The 23,945-nt window shown below is 47.9% G+C and overlaps 1 protein-coding gene across 6 annotated transcripts in view; it reads left to right on the top strand.

The window, feature by feature from the left end:
- The window catches only part of FMNL3 (formin like 3), a 780,663-nt gene that overhangs the window by 265,666 nt on the left and 491,052 nt on the right, over window positions 1-23,945 (top strand). For all 6 annotated transcript variants that reach the window (XR_011305037.1, XM_069653874.1, XM_069653877.1 and 3 more), the window contains exons 2-3: window positions 3,642-3,725; window positions 5,609-5,689. Coding sequence is in view for 5 of the 6 variants with exons in the window: in XM_069653874.1 (XP_069509975.1) it covers window positions 3,642-3,725; window positions 5,609-5,689 (165 nt within the window). In the remaining variant the exon portion in view is untranslated. The remainder of the gene's footprint in view (window positions 1-3,641; window positions 3,726-5,608; window positions 5,690-23,945) is intronic.

Here is a 23,945-nt window from a genome sequence, read left to right on the forward strand (position 1 = left end):
AGACACTCTTGTTCTCACTCCCCTGCTAACCTCCCTTTCTGATCCGCCCACTGGTTACGTAGTGCCCTCAGAATCTCACTTGGTACCAGGCGCCTCTACGACCAGTCGTCCTTGCACTGCTGTCTGACCTACTGTGCACTTAGGGGCTGTAATCTGTAACCTCTACAGCCCCCCTGCCTTATTGCACTTACCCAGAGCCACGCTGCCCTGGTCGCACTTTCCCCTACCCTCTCCCTTGCACTCCCCCCACACCTCCTACACCTCTCGTCGCACTTGCACGATCTGAATGTCACAAGGCCTAGTAAGATCGTTTGTCTTGTCTTCCCTCTGTCTTCTCTCCCTTGTCTTGTGGCTCCTAGAAACACAGGCACGTTACAAATGCAATATCATTTTCATTCATTCAGGGAATATGTTGTAGCAAAGGAATCTGGCATTCTATGTACAGTTAGAGCAGACATGTACATGGGGAATATGGGGAGGAGTTAAGAGTTTGGGAATCATTGAGGGAATCGCAAATCATGTGCCAGAAATGTCAAGAAGCAGCAGATGGGTTACGTTTTTTGTACGGGAATTATGGCACAGCAATACAGGGAAGGCCAGTGACCCATTAGAACGCAAGCATGTAACTGCATAGGAGACGACCCACTACTGTGCAGACAGTGATGGATGAAAGGGGTGTATCCCACTATGCAGAGTTCACTATTGCTGGGACTTTTGCTCAGTTCTACTCCAGGTTCTACTAATACAAATTGACCCAGACTAGTAGACGGATACATTCATTTTTTGACCAGAGGAGGAGTTATTCTATAACCCACGAGCAGGGAGGTGCACTTACTGTACCCAGTACAGTGTAGGAGATTCACCATGCTAGAGAAAAGATTCCAGGTCCGAATACATCTGAGTTGGATGGGCTAACTGCCGAATTTCATAAAACCTATACACACTACTTGGCTCATCCTCTTGTAAAGGTATATCCGGGGTGGCTAAAAGACTAGAATTACTAGTAACGCTGAGAGAAGCAATTATTACACTGATATTGGAGCTGGACAAGGACCCCCTAGATAATCCTTGTACAGGTATGTCTCTTATAAATGTGTAGATCATAAAATCCTTGCAGGAATACTGGCGGATTGCCTAATCCCAACCATGTCATTGTGTGTGGAGTTATATCCGTATGGCTTTATTCTAGGTAGGTCGAACTCCTGCAATCTCAGGAGAATCTTTAGCCTTATGCATCTATTGCAACCTGATCTCCATGTGGCGGTAGGCTTGCGGATGCAAAGAAGGCCTTTGATTTTGTCAAGTTGTCCTTTGCTTGTGGTGGTGTTGAAGATAGGGATTTGGTTCCTGTTTTTGAGGTTGGTTAAGTTTTAGAATATCCAGCCGACTGCTGGGGTTAGGGTACACAGCCAACTAAATGAATAAATGTACTTGGGCAGAGGCAATGATGCAGGGGGTGTCCTCTTTCACCATTGTTTGTATTAACCCCAGAGCCGCTGGCCACGATGGTTGGAGAGACTTGCATGCATAGGTTTGCAATTGTGCACGCACGCATACATTGATTGCGTCACTTGATATGTTGATTTTGTTGGCTAGAGCTATGGAGAGTATCTGGGGTGCAAGTCTCTTCCTAAAAACCTGGTCCGGTTGGACAAGGTTGCGACCTGTTGCAAGTGATCAGAGTGTCATTTTTTGCAGAAACTATGCGGTTGCACTGGTAAGTTGAACAGGGATGTAGAGAAGTAGGATCAGATGCCTTTATTGATGGACAGAATATTCATATTTAAGATGACTGTGCTGCCAACATTTTTGTTTTTGTTTGGGAATGTTTCAATAATATTACCCAGATACTTCTTTAAAGATTTGAAAAGTGTGTAAATAAACTTCATATATGTGCCGCGAACACCACCAGAATTGGCTGTTCCAAACTAATTTTGCCAATGGAGCAAAGGGGTCTTGCCATGCCTGATTTTGAGTGTTACTGTTGAGTGGCTCAGGTAAAGTAACTTTGGTATGTCCTTATTCTGGAATGCAGTCATGTACAGGTGGAAAGAGTGATTGTGGCTCCCGCATTACCCACATCTGCTGTGCTCTGGGGGAGTAGTTTACAATCATTCTGAGCTCAATATAGTTGTGTGTACTGTGAGGAGTCAGCAGTGTGAGGTGGACACATGGAGTTCAGAGTTTTTAACAAAAGACTTTTATTAGATGAAGAGGTTGCAAAAATGTGTCAAGTAGTCAGTAACCTAAAAGCCGTTCTTGTGTCCAAAACGCTCTAAGCTGTCCCTCACACTAGAAACAAAACAATAAAAGGTGCAAGGAAATGTCTGACCTGATATTTGTAAAAAGTGTTCACAACCAGAAATATAAAGAAAAATCGCCAACAAAAGTGTCCTCCAGGGAAAGTGCCTTAGATCCAGACGGTGGTTCCATTCCCCTGGGATTTTAGGTAGGATGGCAAGATTGCGTTTTTATCCAAGAGTTATTTTTGTGTCTGTGTCCTTTTGGAGTCATCACAGGCTCAAAGGCCTGGATTGACCTAGCTGGGGTACTCTGGAACCTGGGTACCCTCTTTGCCGGTATTGCCGACAACTCGTATGCTAGATTTTCTCAGGTCTTCTGAAGGACTGTATCTTAAAACCATACATAAACCAAACCTAATACTTTGGGGGATTATTTTCATGAGGGTACATTTTGGCAAAAATTAGGGAGTTGGAATGGACATGTGTTAGATAGGTTTATAAACTTCAGAATGTGCAACTCTTCCCAAAGCATTTCTGTTATTTCCACTTCAATCAAAGTCGTTTGAACGTTTGCATGAGTTTAGAATGTTTTAGGGCAAAACGAAGTTGATCGCTCTATTGTATTTAAGTTATAAGAGAGGCTGCTGGGGGAGGGTCATATACAGTAGCATATCGGATGATCAGTGGAACTATGTCCAAACAAAGATTGCCCTTTAATGCAGTTTAAACTCCTTCATGTTAAATGTATACATCAGGTTTTTTTCCCCTTGCACAATTACACACGTACTACCCTGAGGCCACTGATGAATGTGGGAGACGTCACTCTGACAATGCTGACTTTTGTTATTTGGCATGGCTGTGTCACAGTTTACTAGACATTTGGGGGAGGTTTTCCAGGTTTCCAGTGATATTTGTGATGTATGGCTACAACTGCCACCCTTGATAGCTCTTGTTGGATATATGAAATGCATACCTATATGCACGTTGTTTGGCAGGTTTAATATTTGTTGTGACCCAAACATGTGTGGCCAGATCTTGGGGCAAGGGTCTAGGAAAAGAGAATGGTGGTAATCGCAATCCTATGAATATGTCTGATATTAGTCCATGAATGGAGCTCTTCTGCAATTCTCTAGCTGTGAGAAAGAAGTAGACCTGGCTGGAAAATGTATCTATCCTAGTAAGTACTCCGCGATTTCTGGGGGGGTAAGATGCCAACACCTGACTTGTGCAGGACTACTGACCTGATTTGTGGATGTTATGAATGTATATGCTCCCTGGATAAATTGTTTTTAATGTTTTGGGAGAAGGATGATGTGAAGACTAGTGTGCAGGCCGGTCAAAGATCTTTGTATGATGGTTCTCCTCTTTTTGTTTTTAATGAAATGTTTCTTCCCATAGAGCTCCATGAACCTACCTCCCGACAAGGCCCGGCTTCTTCGACAGTATGACAACGAGAAGAAATGGGATTTGATATGTGATCAGGTACATTTTTGTATAGAAGACTTCTGCATGAACCATACAGGCCTTTAGCAACTCTAGAGCTTCCTCTTCATGTTATCCTAGAAGACAGGATGGTACAGCATAGGATGGAGCCTGGGAGTGGTTTGGACGTTTTTTCAGAAACCCTTTGGCAAGTTGATTCAGAAGTGTCAGAATAGTATGAGCTTGTCTCAAAGTAGAATTCGACTCGCAACCACCATGCATAAGGGACTGTAAAAATAAGTATACTATCGAAGTACCACTATAAGGTTAAACGCATGGACAAATAAGAACTATAAGAAATATGCGAACACTGTATGTATATGAAACAAACAGTAATGGGTTAGGTTATGTTAATTCTCACTCCACACCTATAGTGGGAAGAGACCAACAGCTAAGTAGCATATGTCATAGTTAGAAAAACAAGGAGGGAAGGTTCAACAAATTAGGCAGGCCACAATAATCGTCAATCACGTTATTAATTAAGACAGACCAGTAACCCCCCCAGGCCCACTAGCAATAAATAGCTACATTTAGACACAAGTATCTATTTTAGGTAATGCAATATGAATATAAATGACTGTTTGAAGATCATAAAATAGTTATGAAATCACCAAACCGCTTCACAATGATATCAGTTGTCTAGGAAACTCCAGGGACCCAAGGTAAAATGGCAGAGTTCAGGTAAATACCAATTTCTGTTACTTTAGCTAAGTTTACAAACTTACTGAAAGTTCTCACATAAGAAACAGTGAGGACACACAAGACAGCTGCACAAAATTGTCAAAAACAAGTATCATTTATGGTGTGCAGGAGCAGCCCAACAGGCGCCCCACAGACTGGGGAACCTGAGGAACTCCCAAAGAGGAATCCCAGTTCCAGGTTCCAGCACAAGTTCTGGGGGAAATGCTTGCTAAGTGATGCACAGGGTCATAGTTTCAAAATAAGGCGGCGGGGGGTGCGGGGCGCGGATGAAGATATCACTCTGCACCCTGAGCCAACTATGTGAGTGGGTCCCAAAGACTCTGGAGCAGTAAACCTGGGTGCTGGCAGTGGAAGAAACTGCCCAGGAATGGCAGTTGCAAAGGTGGGTTTTGGGATTGGGTCTTGCTAGACAGTTGTTGGGGTTTCCGTTTATTGTGATTTTAAACCCAGTTGCACAAAGGCCCCAGATGACCAATCCAGACGATGACAAGGACCTGTGAAGCTGACATCAGGAGGCAGAGAGCATAGCAATACGCCAGCAACAAATGATCGCTAAAGAAGGTCCCAACTAGCAGAACAGAGCAGCTAAGAGTGAATTAAGGGTCAGTACAGGCATCTGGGAATGGTCATTAAGATATCCTATGAGGAGCAGAGGTGGAGTGTCAGGCAACCACTCGAGTTCCAGGCCAGGGCAGCAGAGATGTCTCCTACCTTGAGGAATTAGGACCAGAAAGATTCCCCGGGAGTCTCCAATCTGCATGCTAGGAGGGTTTAAGCTTAGACGATCTAAACATCAGGAGTGAATGCTAGAAGAAGCAAAGGAAGAGCCTAGGTTGAGATTCCACTTGCACGAAGAAGCAGGGATGCAAAGACATGAGACCAGGGGCGCAGTTAGTATGGCCACGCCAAGACTTTTAGCAGCTTTCCATATTGTCACCACTTGTCAGGTGAGTTCAGGATTCGGTCTCAGGAATGGCCCGGTTTCTCCCTTAGACATGTACATTCACACAGGGGCAGGGGTAACCCTACCTACCAATCCACCCTCCAACAATGCAGCACACAAAGGCTTGGAGATCAGCCTGTCAGTGTTTGGGCTTTCTTCAGTTAGACGCAGTCTTGGTATTTTATTTTTACCCGATGGTGTGTTTCTAACAAATATAAAATGTATCTTTTTATTTTAGGAACGGTTCCAGGCAAAGAATCCTCCGCACACCTATATCCAGAAACTGCAGAGCTTCCTGGACCCAGGCGTCACAAGAAAGGTGAGGGTAATGGACAGGAGGCGGGCAATGAGAGGCAGCGTTGTGTAATTAACTAGTTGTCACTTAGTCAATAGTACTTCTTAACTGAGAAATTCATTATACATGTTGCAGCCTCGTTTCCAGTATGGCCAAAAGTCTTTGGTCACAACCAGTGCTCCAGGAATCACCGAGTAACACACAAAGACTTTTCTGGTATATTTCCATCCTCTGAGTGCCCTGATATAATCTTTGGGGCCTGACGATGATATGACTTTCTGTCCCACAATTGTCCATTGTGACCAAGCAGAGGTTCCCCAGCTAATGCACTGCTCAGACACAATCCATTGTGGGCTCTGACCCAAAATCCTACTTGTCTGTTGTCCCCAAATAGCTACAGTACTAAAAGCCCTGAGCTACCAACAAGTCTGTTAGTAGACCCCTCTATGGTAGGTCAAGTAAAGGCTTAGTTTAGGAAAACTAAAAACAAAATCCTTTGCCAAGTGTGCAGTGACATCAGGCAACTATTACAAGCTGGGCAGGCACAAAGACATTAAGATACATCATAGAATAGACTTCAAGTTGTAACTTCTTACCGGGAAAGGAGCTCTTTGAATTCTGCTTCTTTGGTTGTGAAAGATGGATTTGTCAATTTTGGGGAGGAGAGAAATGTTGCTTTTGAAGATCACTGGTGGTTTGACTGCCTTTTCTTTATAATGGGAATGGAAGTCCGATATTTTGAGAGTGAGAGATAGCATTTACACAGTATAGTTTGCAAACTATATTTGCTTTGGGTATTGGTCAATTGCTCTTTAATGCCAAGAGCGTTCTAGGTTTGTTGCATGAGGAGGATATCTTATGTTCCCTCAGAATCCCTTTTTAATAGGAGTGTCCCTACTTCCCTATACTCGTACCCCTGGGCTTCATTTATAGTTTGTATGGCAGATGGTCAGCAACGTGCCCAGTGGAGAGCCAAAGCCGTCCTCTAGGCGAAATGATCCTCTTCCCGTCTCACCGCCTCAAACATCCTCTTTCATTGGCTTTACTCTGATGGGTGCCAACAGTCTGAGGGAACACTCCACACAAGTCTATTGAGACAGGCACACAAGTGACATGCTTACTGCCTTTTGTGTCCTGTATGTTGAAGTCCCAACATGGAGGCAGAGACTGGCCTGAAAATGGTGGATAAAGTGGACACTGAATTCCCGAGGACTGTCAAAGTTCCATCGAGCGTTTTGTAACAGTATGTTAACTAATCTGAACAGTAGCGGTGCTGCTAGAAAGTCTTCTAATTTTGCATGCTAAGAATTGGGAGATATACATTAGAAGCCCCTCACAAAAGCATAGTTTCAGCTACCACACATGATATAGTGGCATGGCAAATATTTAAAGCAGGAAAGTGCGATGTGAAGGTAAGGCAACCAAGAAAAACAACTACATATAATGCAGCATAGCATACCTGAAAATGTCTTGCTCAGCAAGGAGGTTATTTTAAAAGTGGTAGCCAGGTGGCCGACCTGGCATCCAACACAAATGCACCTGCTGCCTCCCTGCCCTTTTCTGCTACTCTTAATCTCTGGACGTTCCTTGCTTGGCTCACATTTGCCCTTTATTTCTACAATATACTTTCCCAATTATTGGCCACTAGCTTCTTCAGAGATCTTCTTATGGGTCCCAACTAAGTAATGGACGGCTCTACATGATACTGTTCTCTGAATATGAACCCCATTGCCTTGAATGTCCAGGACCGGAGCATCCCTAACCTGATTGTGCACTTTGAAATTCACTGCCTTTTTGGTTTCTGAACAGCAATATCCTTTGGTGGCCCTCAATGTTTGTGTTTACTGCCTCAGGAAAGCTCCATGACTTTGTAGCTCGGAGGCGCGGGAATAGGGAGGGGGGTTGTACTAAACCTTTTTCAGTACAGCATTATTGTGTAAGGTCATCTTGGCAGTTTGTTCTTCTTTGACAGTTGGTCTTGACTATGTTGGAAGCGATCTTCCTGGTGGAGTTCCGTTGATATCAGATCCAATTTTTGCACAGTGGGAAACCCTGGGGTGTGCTCTGTATCTAAGACCAGGGGCTCCTCACATGCCACAAAGGCCTCATTCTACTCTGCTTTGCCTCTATATGTTAAAGTAATCCAACCGCACAAGATCCTGACCCATGGATCTCCTAATGGTGGGGCTTTCCCCAAGGTTTTTACAGGGTCTTTATACCATGTCTTTCCGGAGATTATCCCTTCTAGGAATGTATTGAAACTCCTTGCCCTACATCAAATCCGATATAAGTTACACTCCATCTTGTCTGCACCAGTGGCATCACCAATCAAAGCGTTAGCCCTCAAATAAGACACCCGGCTACCAAGGCTCCCCCCTCACAGGCGAGTATCTCCTTGTGTGTGAAATCTTGTGGTATGTCTGAATTGGGAGATGGACAAGGAATTATGTTATTGGAACACTTATTTATTCTTTCACAAAAAAGGCCTAAACTGTCCCTAATCCTACGCTCCCGTTCCCTACTTTAAAAAGAAATACATAAAAGGGTGCAAGCCAGGATGTCTTACAAAAATGAAGTCCTCAGTCCAGAATCATAACCTGAGTTCTCTCCCTACTACTACAAAGAAACACAAAACAAACAGTGGTGTAGCCCATGGCCCCACAAGGCCTGGCTAGTGTGACTACATGCTGATCCCATTAGGGAACACCTAGAAAAAGACACAGACACCAGGGTAATAAAGGTGTTTATTATATATGTATTATTTATTTATGTGTGTCCTGTGTGTTTGGATTTGGATCAAACCATCCAGCCCATCATTGACCTGGAGGGAATGTTAACTGAAAAGAAGAAAAGAACAATCGAATAGAACTCCCCTGCCCAGGAATGGGCTGGGCAGGGGAGAGAAAATAATCTGAAGAGGATGTAGAAAAGAGAGACCATTCGAAAGACATGTGGAGGTTCGGGGGTGGGAGGGTGGCCCGGACCAGGCTGCATGGCCATACCCCTGAAGGCTTGCCTCATGGCCAGCAAGATTGGCCCTCAAGAAAGTCCTCCTGGGCTGCGTATACCGGGCGCAGCCTGGGAGGTGAAGAGTGGAGGAGAAGCGAAGACTGCTCCACCCAGGAGGGTGTAGCAGTGAAGTGCAAGTCCTGGGTTGGCCGCGTCCGGTAACCTGAGTGAAGATGATGATGATGATGAGGAGGAGGAAGTCCCGGGCTGGTCCATTGTGCCGCCTGGGTTAAAACCCCAGGGCTGCCCAGTGGACCAGCCCGATTGAAGGCAGCGGCCTGTGTCTCGCAATGCAGCGGCCTGAAGCTCCAACAAGGACGCCCAGTGCCGCTGTCAAGGAGTCCCCTCCCCCCCCCCGCCCCTTCTCACCCGAGTTCGATCTTTGCTGGATTTCTTGGTCGATGCCTTCTTGTGAACTGATCGAGTCTTGAATAAAGCTGCATGAGTCTCTTCTGACTCCAGCTTGCGTTCAAGGTTCCGGGATGCAGGGATCCAGGAGTCCGGGAAAGTAACAGGGTGCGCAACAAGCACACGAGTCCAGGAACCAAGAAAGGAAGGAAAGGGACTAGGATGGGGTAAGCTGGAAGAAGCAAAGGATACAATACCGCGAGCTACGGAGCACACGTCTGGTCGCTACTTCGCAATTGCATTGAGACGCGCGGGGCCACGGGGGCATGGCACATTTATCGGATGTACAATGTCCGCTGTGAAGGCTGGTGCGAGGCGTGTCATGTGATACGGCCATGTTGGAAGAAACTATGAATACAAGCCCCGTCGCGATAAGGACCAGGAAGTCCAGAAGGGGCGCGTTCTGTGGGTCATGACAGCAGCAGTGAAGTGGTGGCATCCCCATGACAACAGGGATGCGGCCTGAAGACCTAATGGCTCAGCAGGCACTGCAGTGGTCCACAACCAACAGGGCCCACCCAGAATATATAAGTAATGCCACAGGGCCCAGTGGTGAGCATGGGTGGGCCCCCACTCATGCAGGGGGCCAACCTGGACTCGAGCATAGTGCGGACTGCAAGGTGAGTGTAGGTGGTCCCATGTGGTGGACAGGGCCACCCTGAAGAAATTAAGAGGGGCCTGACCCCAGCAATCAGCTGTAGTGGAGAGGCCCCTGCTAGCCACCATTCAGCCTTACCGCTAGGATCTGCAGAAACATCTTGCCACCAGCCCCGATATCCACCCTGCACCCACCATGACAGACCCAGCGCTCCAAGAGACAGACGTCAAGGTACTGTGAAGGGGTGACTGACTGCCACAGTCACACCATTGTGACCATGTTTATACCTAGTAAATATTTTGTAAGTCTCAATGTATATGTATGTGTAGTTCTAGTTATATACTTATTTAAGTAGTGTTATGTAGGGTTATTAGTAAGTAGGGGGAAGAGTAGAGTTGGGGGTAAGTGTTAGGGGGTATGTTGAGTGTAATTAAAAGTTAAGTAGGGTTAAGATGTGTATGTGTATATGTCTGTATAAAAATAGGAAAGTCCATTTGAGCCAAGTGACACATTCTACAACGCCACCTTGTAGCAGCAATGGCTACTAGGTCGTGTTGTGGAATGTGTGCCTTGTCTCAAATGGACTTTCCTATTTTCACTTCATTTCAGGTGAAAGGTTTATTTTCAAACTTTTCAAACCTTTTTTTTTATCCCACCATAACTTGTGTTGGTGTGTGTGTGTGCATGTGTTTATATACATATATTTCTGAGGCTTTTGGAATCTGCTTAGATCACATGCTGTGCATAGGCAGACATCTAGTGGAAGCTGCGGAGTATTACAATTTGTTTTTCGAAACTCGAAAATGGGCGTCGACACAGGGCGTGCCAGTAATACTATCCCTAGTGTGACGTCCACTGTACCCAAGATCCCTCACGCGTCTAGGATCCTCAGATTGTTTTTTTCCGCCATACTGGTCGGAAGCATTTTGCAGAGTCCCCTGGCCTTAGCCATACTTTTGCTAAAAATGTAAAATTAATAATCTATTGACATCCTTCCCACCCCAACGTCGAACTTCGACACTCGACCCGGCTGGAGAAGAAATCGACCGTCGGCTGCTGCACGACGGATTTGGGCCTCGGAAGGCCGCTTGCCCTGCAAGTAGGGAGAGTGGGGGGTGGTACATACTCTACACTCTACACTCTTGGTATATAGGTACACCTTATACATTTCCTACACTTAACGGCCCGCTGCCTCAAGGTGCGTATGGAGGGTACACCTTTTCAATTCTGCCCCAAGTGCAATCGCAAATACCCTTGGGTCGACAGGCACGCCACGTGCAATCTCTGCTTGCCGAGGGACCACCCCGAAGCGAACTGCAGAGCGTGTAGTAGGTTTAAACCTAAGACACTTAAGGACTGTTCGGCCATGGCAGCGGAGGGCGCCTTCAGCGACGTACTTTCGGACGGCGAGGGCATTACGGCGTCCAAAGACAGCCGAGTGCAGGTCCCCGACCTCGGAAGATCGTCTGGCAGGGCGGCTATGGGGAAGACCCCTGGCGACACAAGCGCTTCACATACTACACACACTAAACACACTAAGTCCAACCGAGACTCGACGACGTCGAGTTCTCGGAAAGAGGCACAAACAGAACGGTCCAATTCGGTGTCCTCTGGGTGCTCTCGATCAAGATCGCCGCATGACTCCAGGCAATCATCCACTCTTGCCAAGAGTGCCTCGCTCCCTAGGCTAACAGAAGTTCGATCGTCGGAAGACGACTTCCACCCCCAGGCCGCGCTCCAGGAGTCGGAGCCCGCAGTTAAAACCAGCGAGGCCCCACGCTCAAAGGACAGGGACACCACCCCCGATCCTCGACGCCAGGCGTCGAAAACCTCCGGAGCCACTAAAGGACAGGGAAAACATTTTTCCACCCACGGGGAGGGGGGAAAACAGCAGAAGAAACAACCTTTGCACTCTTCCACACCTGTGAAACACACCACTCCCCCTAAACAGACAGACAAAACCAGGTCTGCTGATATGTCTAAAACCAGCAAAGCAACTCAAGATAAATCCCATAGACTTGCTGAGAGAGTCATCCCCAGTTCCAAAAAATGGTCCAGTGAAGACATAGATAGGGTCATGTCAAGAATGTCTTCTTTGGCAGATTTTTATGATAAAAATCCAGAACATTTCCTCTCTTATGATCCACAGGGGGCGACACCCTCAGGCTCTACTGATCCTATCCCCCCGAGTAAAAAGCCCCGGTTTGAAACTCCGATGAGGTCAGAACCCTTAGAGGTACAACCATACGCAAGACCATACTCACTGTATCAAGGAGAGGCTTCCTTTTGTGAGGACCACGAATTTGGTATGATAGAAGAGCAAACCGGGACGGGCTACTATGGGGATGATGAGGACCAGGAAGAAGGAGAGGATGACCCGGAAACATACAGAGTAGATTCCCCGGTAGAGAACGAAGCCCCGGTTACCGACTCCCCGGTCGATAACCAACCCCTCCTAAACGAGGTTCTCGCACGCGCAGCAGAACATTTCCACATTGACACCCACGGTGTCCAGGAGGAAAGGGACTTTGCGGAAGAGTTAGTGGGAGAAAGGAGGCCTTTTGCCCAGACCATCCCTATCCTTAAGTCCATTCAGCGGAGAATAGATCGGTCCCTGGTGAACCCGAACCTCACCAGAGCAGTCAATCCCAGGGTTGAAAAATTTTTAAGGGCGGCCCAGTCTGACCCTCTCTATATAAGAGGACATCTGAAGCCAGACTCCCTAGTTGTCACTAACACTCGTAAGAGGGCTGGAACACCCTTGTCATCGTCCGAAGCTCCTCCCGACAAGGAGAGCAAAAAACTATACGGTTTCGGCAGGAAAGTAGCCTCAACGTCCGCCTATCAAGCAAGGATTGCAAACTCCACCACCCTGTTGGCCAGCTACAACTGCCATCAGTGGGAAGAAGTCGCGGCACTCATAGCCTCTGCTCCTGAACCTTTAAAGGGCCAGTTAGCTCGGATTTCCGCAGAGGGTAGAGCCGTGTCTGGTTGCATTTTGAAAGCAACCTTCAACGCCGCGAACAACGCAGGCAGATTGATAGTGGAAGGTACTGTTATCAAGAGGCATGCGTGGTTACGGCAGTCTGGGCTTAAGGCAGAAACCCAGGCATCATTGTTGGACAAACCGGTGGAAACCGATCTGTTGTTTGGTAAGGCGGTCGAAGACGCACTGAAGAATGCCAAGGACGAATACGAAACACTCCAGGCCCTTGGCCAGTTAACCAATAAACCCCCTAACCAGAGAGGGAATAGTAATTTTCGTCGCCCATGCGGCCAAAATTCCCAGAGAGGATCTACCTATTCCCAAGGGCAGGGTACACAGTGGAACAACAACCAACAGTCTACCCAGGGTTACGGCAGGGGTAATAGGAGAGGTCGTGGTAAAGGCAGAGGCAGCCCCAACAAGGGAGGCGACACGCCTCCACCAAAGCAGTGACGCTCGGTTCAGGGTCCCTTCTCACGCAACCCCAGTAGGGGGACGCATTTCCAACTTCACCCACACTTGGGAAGGGATCACATCAGACAGATGGGTGCTGTCAACAGTATCCACAGGATATTGTATAGAACTACTGCAGCGTCCCCGGAACCATCCTCCACGACAAAGAGTACACTCTTTAGAACATCAGAAGATTCTCCTCGAGGAGATCGCCATTCTGCTAGAAAAGGACGCGATAGAACTCGTTCCGGGACACCAGGTAAACAAGGGTATTTATTCAACTTACTTCCTTGTGCCAAAGAAAGATTTGACAATGCGCCCAGTATTGGACTTACGGCCTGCCAACAAGTATGTCAAGCCCCAAAAATTTCGTATGACCACGCTACAAAAGGTAATCCCCCTCCTAAAAAAGGGGGATTACATGGCAACCTTGGATATGAAAGATGCTTATTTTCATATTTCCATGTTCCCAGCGCACAGAAAGTATTTGCGCTTCAAGGTGGACAGTCGACACTACCAATTCAAGGTACTGCCCTTCGGGATAGCTTCAGCACCAAGGGTATTCACCAAGGTACTGTCGGTGGCGGCTGCACACCTACGCAGGGAGGCAATCCCAGTGTACCCTTATCTGGACGACTGGCTCATAACTGGGGAAACCCCAGGAATTTGCAGGACAAACATTCAAAGGACTATCGACCTCCTTCACGAGTTAGGCTTCTCAATCAACGAGAAAAAGTCAAGCCTAGTGCCAAGCACCTCAAAACAATTCCTAGGAGCAATCCTAGATACCCAAGAGGGGGTGACCTTTCCTTCAGAAGAAAGAATTCGGAATATACTACTGCAAATTCCGCATTATCAGTCCGGTCAACAAATAACGGTACGCAAAGCAATGCGTTTACTGGGCATGATGGCGTCATGTATTTACCGGGTCCCCCACGTGCGCCTGCGCATGCGTCCCATGCAGGAATGGTTGGCGAAACAGTGGTCTCAGGCAAGTGGTCAGTGGGACGATCTAGTGGTCGTTTCACCAACACTGGTACAAAGCCTTCACTGGTGGACAAGAGAGAATCTCGCACAGGGTTAACCCTTTTACGATCCCGAGGTACAGGCAATAGTCACTGACTGGGTGGGGAGCTCACCATCTCCACCACACAGCTCAGGGTCTCTGGTCTCACTCAGTGGCCAAGAACCACATCAACCTACTAGAGCTTCTGGCAGTATTCAGAGCGCTTCAGGCTTTCGAGCCCCACCTACTAAACCTGTCAGTGAAAATCCGGCCGGACAGCACAACAGCCATGTTCTACCTGAACAAGCAAGGAGGGACTCGCTCGCCAAATCTGTCCAAGCTTGCCCAGAAAATCTGGATATGGGCACTCAGACGGAACATCTTCCTGTCATCACAACATGTTCCAGGGGAGCTCAATTCCCTAGCGGATGCTCTGAGCAGAGACTCCCTCCCAGAGGAACACGAATGGGTTCTACACAGAGAGGTCGTAGAAGATATCTTCTCTCAGTGGGGTTTCCCCATTATAGACCTATTCGCCACAAGCGAAAACAGACAATGCCCAGGATTTGCATCCAGGTTCCCCCAACCAGACTCCCAGGGGAACGCCCTGTGGATGAACTGGTCAGGGATGTTTGCGTACGCTTTTCCACCGACTCCTCATCAGGAAAGTGGTGAACAAGATGAACAGAGAGTCGATGACGCTCGTCCTAGTTGCTCCCATGTGGGCAAGACAACCGTGGTTCCCACACCTACGCAGGATGGCGGTGTGGGAGCCCATCAAACTTCCAGCCTGGTACAACCTATTGTCCCAGCACCAAGGTCAAACAGTGCACCAGCAACCCAACTCAATGAACCTGGCAGCATGGCTCCTGAGGTCATAGAGTTTGGACACCTCAATTTGCCACAGAGGTGTATGGACATCCTAAAGGAATCTAGGAAACCAAACACAAGGCACTGTTACTTTGACAAGTGGAAGAGGTTCGTTATCTCGTGCCAGAGTAGATCAATCAACCCGGTTGATTGCACTCCTTCCACTATTGTTACATACATGCTCCACCTGCTGGATGCAGGATTGGTTTTTTACTCACTGAAAGTACACCTGGCAGCCTTGTCGGCTTACACCACTTCCCATAGCAAGGTTTTGTGGTGGAAAGTACCAGTAGTTAAAGCCTTCATGGAAGGAGTAAAGAGACTTCACCCTCCTATTTCAAACCCACCACCAGGGTGGGACCTTAATGTGGTGCTAGCCAAGCTCATGGGCCCCCCTTTCGAACCCATGCATAAAAGCAGTCTCAAACACCTGACATATAAGACGGCCTTCTTAGTAGCTATTACTTCTATAAGAAGGGTCAGTGAAATTCAGGCTCTGTCAGTGCAGGATCCCTTCTTTACTGTCCATAAAGACAAACTGGTTTTACGCACACACCCTAGGTTCTCACCTAAATTTATATCTAAATTCCATGTAAACCAGTCCATCGAGCTTCCGGCTTTCTTCCAGGACCCGCAAAGCTCGGCTGAGGTGAAACTACACACCCTAGATGTGCGTAGGGCGGTCCTCTACTATGTAAATAAGACCAGACCGCTAAGGAAAACAGATCAACTGTTTTTCCCCGTAGCTACAGGCAGAGAGGGGGATCGCGTCTCTAAAGGTGCCATCTCGAAGTGGATTATTAACTGTATCCAGCTGTGTTACTCACTTTCTGAAAGAACTCTGCCTTTCACGCCAAGAGCCCACTCTACTAGAGGCATTGGGGCCACTCTGGCTTTCATTGCAAATGTACCCCTTGACACCATTTGCAAAGCAGCTACTTGGAGCTCTATTCACACTTTTACTCAGCATTATTGCATTGACACCCATTCCAAGGCAGATACACAAGTGGGACAAGCGGTTCTAAGACACTTATTTGCTCATGACCCTTCTCACATCCCACCTCCTTCTTCAGGTACTGCTCGCTAATCTATGCACAGCATGTGATCTAAGCAGATTCCACAAGCCTCAGAAGGGATACATTACTCACCGTAATCGTATTTCTGATGCTTGTATCTGCTTAGATTCACACGCAACCCACCCTTCCTCCCCTCTGAGAGAAGGCGCATGATGGCTTGTAGTCTTACCTTTCTGTCTATCTGCTTGGATTATCTGTACTCGCGCTACTCCTCATGCTACCTCATGTCAGAAAAAATACAATCTGAGGATCCTAGACGCGTGAGGGATCTTGGGTACAGTGGACGTCACACTAGGGATAGTATTACTGGCACGCCCTGTGTCGACGCCCATTTTCGAGTTTCGAAAAACAAACTGTAATACTCCGCAGCTTCCACTAGATGTCGGCCTATGCACAGCATGTGAATCTAAGCAGATACAAGCATCAGAAATACGATTACGGTGAGTAATATATCATATATATTTATATTTCTGAGGCTTGTGGAATCTGCTTAGATCACATGCTGTGCATAGGCCGACATCTAGTGGAAGCTGCAGAGTATTAGTTTGTTTTTCGAAACTCGAAAATGGGCGTCGACACAGGGCGTGCCAGTAATACTATCCCTAGTGTGACGTCCACTGTACCCATGATCCCTCACGCGTGTAGGACCCTCAGATTGTTTTTTTCCGCCATAGTTGTCGGAAGCATTCTGCGGAGTTCCCTGGCTTTAGCCATAATTTTGCTAAAAATTATAATATTTCCCTGTTTCTTACATACCCACGTTGAGTCATCGAAGTTCGAAGGTCTACGCCGGCCCGGAGAAGAAAACTACCGTTGAGAGCTGCACGACGGACTTTGGGCCTTGGAAGGCCTCTGGCCACGGCCCTGGCCTTGGAAGGCCTCTGGCCTCGGCCCTGTACAAGTAGGGTAAGAGTGGGGGGTGGTACATACTCTTCACTCACTTATATTCTTATATATATCCCTACACACAAGTCCGCTGCCACAGGGTGCGTATGGAGGGTACCCCTTTCCAATTTTGCCCCAAGTGCAACCGCAAGTACCCTTGGGTTGACAGACACACCACATGTAACCTCTGCTTGCCGAGGAACCACCCCAAGGTGAACTGCAGAACGTGTAACCGGTTCAAGGGTAAGACTCTAAAGGACCGTTCGATCAAACGTTGGGCACCACGCCAGGCAACAAGCGGCCATGGAAGCGGAGGGCGCCTTCAGTGATGGCAGCGATGCTGTACTATCGGACGGCGAGGGCAACGTGGCGTCGAAAGACAGCCAAGCGCAAGTCCCCCGACCTCGGAAGGTTGACCGGCAGGGCAGCTATGGGGAAGACACCCGGCGACACGAGCGCTCCCCACACCACTTCCACTAAACACTCAAGTCCAACCGAGACTCGACGCGCATGTCGAGTTCTCGGAAAGAGGCACAAAGAGAACGGTCCACCGAATCGGTGTCCTCTGGGCGTTCTCGGTCAAGATCACTGCATGACACCAGGCAACCATCCACTGATGCCAAGAGTGCCTCACTCACCAAAGTAATGGAAGTATGATCGTCGGAAGACGAAGCCGGCCACCATCCCCAGGCCGCACTCCAGGAGTCAGCATCAGCAGACCGCGCGATGGCTGCTTTCGGGTCCCAAAGTCCTCACTTTAAGGAAAGGGACACTACCCCCGAATCTCGACGCCAGCCGTCGAAGAGCTCTGAGAAGGTAAAAACACCAGGGAAGCACTCTTCCACTCACGGGGAGGGGGAAAAACAGCAGAAGAAACATTCTCAACCTTCTTCTGCACCACAGAAACATAAAGACAGTTCACAGTCTTCTGTTAAACTAACCAAGACCCCTGCACAAGCCCGTAGGTCCAGTCAAGATCTAGCAGGGAAACCCTCCCAGGAAAGGGTAATCCCAGCTCTAAAGAATGGTCCAGTGAGGATATAGACAGTTATGTCTAGAATGTCATCCCTCGCAGACTTCTATGCCAAGAATCCAGATCACTTCCTCTCCTATACCCCTGATGGGGCTACTCCCTCAGGGTCTAGGGACCCGCAACACCCTGGTAAGAAATCTCAAGTTGAGGCACCAACGCAAAGTCGGTCTTCTGACCCATTCTACGTACAGCCATACTCTCAGTATAATGAGGATCCACTACTAGATGAGGATCCAGATTTGGCAACGTTGGATGACCAAACTGGGGTGGACTTCCATGGGGATGACGAGGACCAAGAGGACGACGAAGACCCAGAAGTCTACAGAGTAGACTCCCTCGTAGGCAAGGAACCTCCGGTTACCGACTCTCCAGTCGACAACCAACCTCTCCTAAATGATGTTTTGTCTAGAGCGACAGAACACTTCCGCATAGATACTCTGGGAGCACAGGAGGAGAGGGACTTTGCCGAGGAACTAGTGGGAGAAAAGAGACCCATTGCCCAGGCCATCACTATTCTCAAGTCTATACAGAGGAGAATTGATCCTTCCCTTCTCAATCCGAACCTCACCAGGGCAGTAAACCCCAGGATCGAAAAGTTGTTCAGGGCAGCCCAGTCAGACCCACTGTACATAAGGGGGCAACTGAAACCTGACTCCCTGGTAGTGACTAATACCCGAAAGAGGGCGGGGACGCCACTATCATCATCTGAGGCTCCCCCCGACAAGGAGAGCAAAAAGATCTACGGGTTGGGAAGGAAGGTAGCCTCCACTTCCGCCTACCAGACCAGGATTGCCAACTCCACCACTCTGCTGGCTAGTTACAACTACCAACAGTGGGAACAAGTTGCTGCACTCATCGACTCCGCACCGGAACCTTTAAAAAGCCAGTTGGCACAGGTTGCGTCGGAGGAGAGAGCCGTTTCCGTTTGAATCCTTAAGGCAACCTTTGATGCCGCGGATAACGCCGGCAGGCTGATTGCAGAGAGCACTAGAGGCATGCTTGGTTAAGACAGTCAGGGTTTAAACCCGAGACACAAGCATCCTTAATAGACAAGCCGGTGGAGCCTGGGCTACTGTTTGGCAAGGCGGTAGAGGAGGCATTAAAAAATGCCAAAGATGAATACGAGACTCTGAAATCCCTGGGACAGTTGACCAACAAGCCCCCTAATCAAAGAGGGAATGGCAATTTTCGTTGCGGCCTAAATTCAGAGGCTCCAACTATTCTCAGGGGCAGGGTACTCCATGGGGTAACAACCAGCAGTCTACCCAGAATTACAACATGGGAAACAAGAGGGGTCGTGGTAAGGGGAGAGGCAGCCCCAGCAGAGGCGGCACGCCTCCCACAAAATATTTGACGCCGAGATCTGGGTCCCTTCCCACGCATCTCCAGTAGGGGGACGCATTACCAACTTCACCCAAGCTTGGGCAGGGATCACATCAGACAGATGGGTGCTGTCCACATTGTCCGCAGGATACTGCATAGAGCTGCTCGAGCATCCCCAAAACCACCCTCCACGACAAAGACCACCAGAAGATCCTCCTCGAGGAGATCGTCAATCTTCTAGAGAAGGACGCGATCAAACTCGTCCTGGGCAAACCGGTAAACAAGGGTATTTATTCAACTTACTTCCTTGTCCCAAAAAAAAAATTGACAATGCGCCCAGTTTTAGACTTACGCCCTGCAAACAAGTATGTCAAGCCCCAAGAATTTTGCATGACTAATCAAGAGGTAATCCTCCTCCTAAAAAAGGGGAATTACATGGCAACATTGGACATGAAAGATGCCTATTTTCATATTTCCATTTTCCCAGCGCACAGAAGATTCTTGCGCTTCAGGGTGGACAGTCAGCACTACCAGTTCAAGGTGCTGCCCTTCGGTATAGCCTTGGCTCCAAAGGTATTCACCAAGGTTCTGGCGGTGGTGGTGGCACACCTACGCAGGGAGGCAATCCCAGTGTACCCTTACCTGTACGACTGGCTCATCACGGGGGAAACCCCAGTAATTTGCAGTGCAAACTTTCATAGAACGATCGACCTCCTCTTTGAATTGGGTTTCTCCATAAACGAGAAAAAATCAAGTCTGGTGCCAGGCACCTCCAAACAGTTCCTAGGAGCTGTTCTAAACACGCAAGAGGGGTTGGCCTTTCCATCAGAGGAATGAATTTGGAATCTACTGCTGCAAATTCCTCTATATCAGGCCGGTCGCCAGATAACGGTGCGCAAAGCGATGCGTTTGCTAGGCATGATGGCGTCATGTATTTACCTGGTCCCCCACCCCTACGCGCGCCTGCGCATGCGTCCCATGCAAGAATGGTTGGTGAAACAGTGGTTTCACGCAAGTGGTCAGTGGGACGACCTAGTGGTCGTTTCGCCAACACTTGTACAAAGTCTTCACTGGTGGACAAGAGAAAACCTGTCAAAGGGGAAACCCTTTTACGATCCCGAGGTACAGGCTGTAGTCACAACAGACGCATCCCTGTCAGGGTGGGGAGCACACCTTCTTCACCACACATCTTAGGGTCTCTGGTCTCACACAGGGGCCAAGAATCGCATCAATCTGCTAGAGCTTCTGGCAGTATTCAGAGCGCTTCAAGCGTTCGAGCTCCACCTGTTGAACCTGTCAGTGCAGATCTTGACAGACAGCACAACAGCAATGTTTTACCTAAGCAAGCAGGGAGGGACTTGTTCGCCAAATCTGTCCAAGCTTGCCCAGAAAATGTGCATATGGGCACTCAGACGGAACATCTACCTGTCATCTCAACATGTTCCAGGGGATCTCAACTCACTAGCGAACGATTTGAGCAGAGATCCCCTCCCAAGAGAACACGAATGGTGTCTACACAGAGAAGTCGTAGAAGACATCTTCTCACAGTGGGGTTTCCGCACTATAGACCTATTCGCCACAAGCGAAAACAGACTGCCCAGACTTCGCATCCAGGTTTCCCCAACCAGGCTCCAAGGGGAACGCCCTGTAGACGAACTGGTCAGGGATGTTTGCTTACGCTTTTCCATCAACTCCTCTAATAAGGAAGGTGGTCAACCAGATGCATAGGGAATCGATGACGCTCATCCTAGTTGCTCCCATGTGGGCGAGACCACAGTGGTTTCCACACCTGCACAGACTAGCAGCATGCGAACCCATCAGACTGCCATGCTGGTAAAACCTACTATCCTAGCACCAAGGTCAAACAGTGCATCCTCAACCTAGCTCAATGAACTTGGCAGCATGGCTCCTGAAGTCATAGAGTTTGGACACCTCAACTTACCACAGAGGTGCATGGACATCCTAAAGGAATCTAGGAAGCCAAACACTAGGCACTGTTATTTTGACAAATGGAAAAGATTTGTTATCTGGTGCCAGAATAGACGAATCAACCCGGTTGATTGCACTCCTTCCAATATTGTCACCTACATGCTCCACCTGCTGGACGCAGGGTTGGTATTTAATTCACTGAAGGTACACCTGGCGGCTCTGTCAGCCTACACCACCTCCCATAACAAGGTTTTCGTGGTGGAAAGTACCAGTGGTTAAAGCTTTCATGGAAGGGGTAAAGAGACTCCACCCTCCAATTTCTAACCCACCACTGGGTTGGGACCATAACAAGGTTTTCGTGGTGGAAAGTACCAGTGGTTAAAGCTTTCATGGAAGGGGTAAAGAGACTCCACCCTCCAATTTCTAACCCACCACTGGGTTGGGACCTTAATGTGGTGCTTGCTAAGCTCATGGGGCCACCATTTTAACCCATGCATAAAGCTAGTCTTAAACACCTGACCTATAAAACTGCCTTCTTAGTAGCCATTACATCCATAAGAAGGGTCAGTGAAATTCAGGCTCTGTCAGTGCAGGATCCTTTCTTTACTGTTCATAAAGATAAACTGGTTCTACGTACACACCCTAGATTCTCACCTAAATTTATTTCTAAATTCCACGTTAACCAGTCCATTGAGCTTCCGGCGTTCTTCCAAGAACCCAAGAGCTCGGCTGAGGTGAAACTACACACTCTAGATGTGCGAAGAGCGGTCCTCTACTATGTAGACAAGACCAGGCCGCTAAGTAAAACACACCAATTGTTTGGCTCCGTAATTACAAGCTAAGAGGGAGATCACGTCTCTAAAGGTGCCATCTCTAAGTGGATTGTTAATTGTATCCAGCTGTGTTACTCCCTGTCAAAAAAAACTCTGCCTTTCACGCCAAGAGCCCACTCTACAAGAGGCATTGGGGCCACTCTGGCTTTCATTGCAAATGTACCCCTTGACACCATTTGCAAAGCAGCTACTTGGAGCTCTATTCACACTTTTATTCAGCACTACTGAATTGACACTCATTCCAAAACAGATACCCAAGTGGGGCAAGCGGTTCTAGGACATCTGTTTGCTCAGGACCCTTCTCACATCCCACCTCCTTCTAATACTGCTTGCTAATCTATGCACAACATGTGATCTAAGCAGATTCCACAAGCATCAGAAGGGATACATTACTCACTGTAATCGTATTTCTGATGCTTGTATCTGCTTAGATTCACATGTGACCCACCCTTCCTCCCCTCTGAGAGAAGGCGCATGGATGCTTGTAGTCTCATCTTCCTTTATCTGCTTGGATAATCTGTACTCACGCTACTCCTCATGCTTCCTTATGACAGAACAAATACAATCTGAGGATCCTACACGCGTGAGGGATCATGGGTACAATGGATGTCACACTAGGGATAGTATTACTGCCACGCCCTGTGTTGACGCCCATTTTCGAGTTTCAAAAAACTGTAATACTCTGCAGCTTCCACTAGATGTCGGCCTATGCACAGCATGTGAATCTAAGCAGATACAAGCATCAGAAATACGATTACGGTGAGTAATGTATCCCATATATATTCTCCATTGTTTAAATTAAGGGGTAGAGGGGAGGTACTCTGGCGTGAGGTAGTGGAAATAGGGTGGGGGCCTGCCTAAGGGTGTTCAGCTGTTCTAACGGGAAGTTTTAGATCTCATACATTTCAGCTCTCACATGGCCAACTAAGGAATTGGGGGGAAGGCAGGGTAATTTATATCCTTTTCTATGGATTTCCTATACGCTAAAGGAGGGGTCACCCCAGTTATATCCCACTTGCACTTTCCTCAAGGGGGTGATGGGCGTAGCTGGCCCACCTCCCTAGCCCCAAAGGGGAGGCTCCCCCTTGGGGAGAGGGGATGAACTCCTTGGATTTGGCCACAGTCTGTAACTCCCAGAATAAGCAGCTTTTATCATTGAGAAACTTAATAAGTGAATCCTTAACACTTCCCTTTGCTGCCTGCCACCGCTGGGTGAGCGACTAATTTACAAAATACGATCCACTGGTCATCTATTGCGTTGATGTTTGAGATGTCGGTCATCCCATTTCAGAATATCAGGCACTGAACCAGGAGCTCTCTTGAGCCGAGCGTAGGCCAGAGTGTGCTTGGCCCTCTCTTTAAGATCCATTTTGTTCCAGGACCTAATAGTTCTTCAGTTTGCAGTTCTCTGGTGTGTGGGGATGCTCTTGTGGGGGAGGGAAGATCATAATTTTAAACTGTCAAGATAATCAGGCCGTTCGGGGATTACCCCCTGATGCTGCCAGTAGTACCACATTGCTTATGAGTTCCTGAGTACCAACATTCTCATTGACCTGTTGAACAACCACCATCAAATTGAGCTGTGCAGCTTATCAGGACATTCCCTAAATTCAGGATCAACATCATTGGGGGTCCCCCCACTCTGCCTGGAACCAGCTGCCCCAGCACCATTTCCTAGCTTCCATAGGCCTTGTGTCAACCTCCTGAGTATTGGTAATAATTAACCCATCAACATTTTCTTTAGTTAGTCACAGGTTTAGGCGTTCACTGCTTTACTCAACCACCTTCTCTCAATACTCCAGACCCCAGATTACCATGCAGCAGCACATGGATCGGGTGAAATAAGGTCAGATTTCCTTATAAAAAAAATA

This window comes from Ambystoma mexicanum, chromosome 3q (assembly GCF_040938575.1).
Source record: "Ambystoma mexicanum isolate Mex_15411 chromosome 3q, UKY_AmexF1_1, whole genome shotgun sequence".
NCBI lineage: Eukaryota > Metazoa > Chordata > Amphibia > Caudata > Ambystomatidae > Ambystoma > Ambystoma mexicanum.